Source organism: Elephantulus edwardii, unplaced genomic scaffold (assembly GCF_000299155.1).
Source record: "Elephantulus edwardii isolate Elephantulus edwardi_28Jun2011 unplaced genomic scaffold, EleEdw1.0 scaffold00190, whole genome shotgun sequence".
Classification (NCBI taxonomy): Eukaryota; Metazoa; Chordata; class Mammalia; order Macroscelidea; family Macroscelididae; genus Elephantulus; species Elephantulus edwardii.
In genome coordinates, this window is record NW_006399940.1 from 6445488 (window position 1) to 6450617 (window position 5130).

At 30.1% G+C, this 5130-nt stretch overlaps 1 protein-coding gene across 1 annotated transcript in view; it reads left to right on the forward strand.

Annotated features, from left to right (window-relative positions):
* The window catches only part of LOC102845097 (ankyrin repeat domain-containing protein 13C-like), a 99811-nt gene extending 94895 nt beyond the window's left edge, over positions 1–4916 (forward strand). The window contains exons 4-6 of the mRNA XM_006896780.1: positions 808–893; positions 1222–1267; positions 4846–4916. Coding sequence (XP_006896842.1) covers positions 808–893; positions 1222–1267; positions 4846–4916 — 203 coding nt within the window. The remainder of the gene's footprint in view (positions 1–807; positions 894–1221; positions 1268–4845) is intronic.
* The last annotated feature ends 214 nt before the right edge of the window (positions 4917–5130 follow it).

A 5130-nucleotide genomic window follows, 5' to 3' on the forward strand; every position in this document is an offset into this window, starting at 1 on the left:
CAACTCTCCTTCTGTCCTCCCTAGTCATTGTCCAACTCTCTGATGCATAACAAGCGATTGCAAATACCATGGCCTGTATCAGGCGCACCTTAGTCTTCAGAGAGACACCGTTGCTCCTGAGTACTTTAGAGAGGTCCCTAACAGCAGACTTTCTCATCGCGATACGCTTTTTGATTTCCTGACTGCTGGTGCCAAGAGTGTTGACTGTGGACAAATGAAAAAAAGAATCTCGAGTTTTAAAAGTTGAGGTCCCGTGTACATCTAGTAAGTAGCGACCTGAGATTGAAACTCAGGCAATGTGCTTTAAGGTGAATCTCTAAACTTTTGAGAAATATAATGGTTCATCTTGAGTTTTCTTAACTTTTAGGAGTATTTTAAAAGTATCACTTTTTGTGTTTTTTTTTTTGTTGTTGTTGTTTTGTTTTGTTTTAAACAGAGGTAGTGGTATGTGAAGGTACAGCCATCCTCATAGCAGTTAGAGTAAGTACACATTTTAAAAAAAGTGATATCCACAGGGATATTTGAGATCACTCTCTCATCCTATATTCTTCTTGAAGTTAATGCTATTCCACTGAATTGACATTTGTATACCTTGGTACATTTACATAATCCTTACTGATAATTAAAAACTGGAGAAATGAGTTTTAATATGTTATAAATAAATATCCTTGGTGTTCATAATCAGGTTTACTAAATCACTAGTTTATTCACTATATTACTTTAATATATCTGATAAGCCTATGGTATTTCTTAGCTAAATTTTTAATTTGGTGAAAATAATTTATCTTTTGTCTATTCTAACTTTAGTTACAGCACTTTTAAGGAAACTTAAGCAGCAGTCCAGGGAAAGTGTTGAAGAAAAACGACCTCGATTATTAAAAGCCCTGAAAGAGGTAGACTTTCTTTGTTAATCTTGTATAAAAAGAGTAATTATAAATGTAAATTTAAGCATTTTTTATATATTCTGATTCTCAAAGCATGCTATGATAATTTTTAAATAACAATCATAGTATTGTTTTTTTCTTTTTGTAACATTCAGACTAGTTCTTTATCATTTACTATTCTATCTAGAAACTTTTTTAAAAGAAATATTTTAAGATGCATTTTATAAAATTTGTGGTGTTTTCTAATATTATTTATTAATTTTAAATGAAAAATGTATCCTATGTAAAATCTGGTAAGTAAATTATATTTAGTAATTATTTACATTTTCTTTCTCAGCTAGGTGATTTTTATCTAGAACTTCACTGGGATTTTCAAAGCTGGGGTAAGAGTATGCTATATTTTACTTTAAATTATGGAGAAATATTATTACGTAGTTGACCCTGGGCCTAAGAAAATGAAATTTTTAAAATTATCTTGAATTCAAGAGTTATAAATAATAATACTTAATTGTCTCAACTTGATTAGTAAATCTTAAAATTTTTATTTTTAAGGTTTGGAACTGCTTTTTTATTACCATAAAAAGTAGGTTTGAAAAGGATAATAGTTAATATAAGGCATTTTTTAAAGGAAGAGTACTTGAGAATATTGAGTTTGGAGATCAGTGTCCAGATACCTGAATGTGAAAATTAATAATAATTGCTTATATTTGTTTTATAATCTTCTAATAATTTATGCCAATATTTTTTTTATATACTTTGTAGCTATTTCTTAGCATACTATTTGTTTGCAAATGATGCCAGTTATTTTTAAGGGCCTCTAATATTTTATACTTTCTGTACAGTTATTAACTTACATTAGCAAAATAAATTTCTCTCCTAGTTTGAGACTTAAAATCATGTACACAAAAACCATCATATCTGAAAAACAAACAAACAAAAAAACAAAAACCATCATATCTGAATAGAAAGTGTAATTCTAGAGACCTTTAGTAACCTGTGTAACTTCTGCCTTTGTTCATAATTTATAATCATCCTCTTACACTAATCACGAATCAATATTGAATTTTACATATCTACAATGGGAGTATAAGAGGAAGATGATATAATTGATATTTATTCTGACATATAATATAGTCATCATATATTCCTAAATAATATTTTTAAATCAGTTATAATTTGGCTGTATTGCTAAAAGAAAATAACTAGATTTCGTAACAAAATATATACAGCTATCCAAATTTTATTTTAAGTATTTAAAAATGTGATCCATATAGATTTGGAAGTTATATAATAAATGAGCATGCATAATTATAAATTTTTTATATTATACTATTGCTATTAGTCACTTTTGATTTCTACCATGTAAATAAAAATATTAAGTGGTATTAGATAATTAATAGATGCATCAGTTTTTGGCTCACACTGGATTAATAAATAACACTATAATGTGGAACAGATTATATCCTGACATTTCATTGACCTTTAATGAAATTAGGATATTCACATATGATTGTGTGGAGATAAAGATTGATCAATTAAATGGGTAAGGAAATAGTGATTAAAGAATAGGAAAAATACAAATTCATATATTCTTAGAATTCATTACAACCTAGCAGAAATAATTTTTTGTTGGAGAAGATTTTTCTTTTCTTTTTCTTAGCCTTTACTTCTCATTTCACAATTTCTTCTATTTTCTGCATTTCCCTCTTCTTCCTTCTCTGATTTATATTAACTAGGTGTTGACACATACTTCTAAATTTAATTTCATAGATTATTATAACCACTTCAAAAGATCTAATAAATTATGTTGTTGTTAAGTGCCATGGAGTCACAGGCGACTCATAGCGACTCTTTGAACGAAAGACCTGGACACTTGTATAACTTTTGTCCTTTCTCCAGGTTCATAGGGTTTCCAGAGACAAGCTATTATGGAAGTGGATGCCACTCCTGCTTCCAAGCTTGTTTTAATTGGGGAGCTTCACCAAACAAATTATAGAACTCTTTAGTAATTTTTGGTTTATGCCACACTACCTAGTGGCCTCTTAGAAGAAAACCTTCGTAGAGATTAAAACCAAGAAAACTGTTTTGAGAAGTTCTATTATGTACCACATGGCTATGTTAACAATGAGCCAGAATTAATTTATTGACAACAGGGTTTGGTTCGTTTTAAAGGATCTAAGATAACATTGATTTTGTCATTAATTTAGTGTTAATTAGGAATTACTATTTGACACTGTTCTCCATAGGGAGACTTTTGATCATTTATATAGATGATGATTATTGTTCATCTCAATTTTAGGTTCTTTTAATGAAAAATTTCAATCAATAAATGATTCTTTGTTTTTAAACTAGGCCACCTCCTAATTTATATTGTCCCTAAGCAATGCATTTTTCTTAAAGTAGGAGATAACTATAGAAAACAATTTTAAAAGATAGAAACAATTTTGGATTAAATAACTTGTAAAAATGTAAACTAGGCAACTTTGATGGTGCAGGTTTGATGTTAGCAAGTTGTACTGCTGACCCAAAGGCCATTCATCTCTGGTGGTTGGATTCCACCAGAATAGAAAGATGGGCAGTCTCCCTTTATTGTGCCTTGCAGCCTTTAATGGAGGGTTGCTCTGAGTCCATAATGACTTGACAACAATGAGTTTGAGTTTTTTAGAGTTCAAAATGTTAACTAATTATTGCTGTTAGTCCCACTCACTGGCACCATAGAAGAAAAGCTTCATAAGGAGGAAAGTCAAGAAAACCCTATGTAGATGTTCTGTTATGCAGCAAATGGTGGGTAACAGCGAAGCAGGATTGACTCATTAACAATGGTTTTGAGTTGTTTTGAAGGATCTTGTATTGGTATAAGACCTCAGTATTATTTTTAAATGATTTGAAAATATTAACTTAAAATTATTAAAATCATTTCCTCCTTAAGTTTATAACCACTGATTTTAAAAGCACTTAGTTTTGTAAGATATTTTAGCACTTAGTTTTGTAAAGTATTTTAGTTACAACCAAAAAATGAAGCAAACATACTTTCATATAGAGTGGCATCCACTTCCTAAACAACTTGCCTCCGGAAATTCTGTGAACTTTGATAAATGTCAGTCAGCTGTAGGACTTTTGTTCATAGGTTTGCTATGAGTCATGCTCAACTCAAAAGCAGTTAACAGCAACAGCAACAACAACAACAGCTGTACAGGAGATATGTCAATTTTGAGAATTATGAGTGATACATTTTTATTCTCCCCCCCACCCCTTTCTGGTGCATGATAGTTTATTCTGAACTATTACTCTCCAACTGCAGCAGATAACAATAATGGAAAAAAACCCTATAGACTATAATCTGTATGATTTATTGTGATATGGATATAACAATAGTATGCAGAACTCTGTAAGTAAATTAAATGGACAAATTTTTAAACTTAAGGCAAGGAAAGCTTTAAATAAGTGAAGTCACATGACTGGTTTAAAAATTTACGTCTTTTCTAGTTGCTGTTACTTTCCTACCATTTTATTAAATTGTTTAAAGGATTACATTATATTTGAAAGATCATCAGGTTAACCATTCAGGGACGTTTTATTATCAGAAAGTATTGCTTTCTCCTTAATAATTATAACTAAAAAACATACGCAAAAGTGTCTTAATATTGACTCTATTAGTTCACTATATGGTCAGAACAGGAGAGAGGGAGATACAGTTATTGTACTGTCAGCTCAAAGCCTATGAACCACTTTGGACTCAACAGTAGTGAATTTGGAAGATTTTTTTGTATCTCAGTTACAGCTGAAGTTGATCAAATTGCCTTGTATATTTTTTAAATGGAAAAATGTCCTTGTATAAAGGAAATTATTATTTTTTTAATTAGCAAAATACTTACATTATTATTATTATTATTTACAAGCTTGCAATGTCTCAAAACTCTAAGTCATTTTTTCCCCTCACCCTTTCTTTTTGAAAATACAGTGCCTTTACTTTCCCGAATTCTGCCTTCTGATGCATGTAAAATATACAAACAAGGTATCAATATCAGGTAAGATTATTTGTTTTTTTTCTGAGTACCAGAAAATTGCAGTTTAGAAAGTTTCTTTACATAATAATAACTTGTTATATTTGAGTGAAGTCTTTAAAAAATGTAGCAATATATTCACAGTGTAGTCTCTCATTTGAGACATACTATACATAAGGAACCAAAGGCGTAACATTTTGACTAAAAGCCGAAGTAGTATTCTTCCTCAAGCAGAGTGAAAA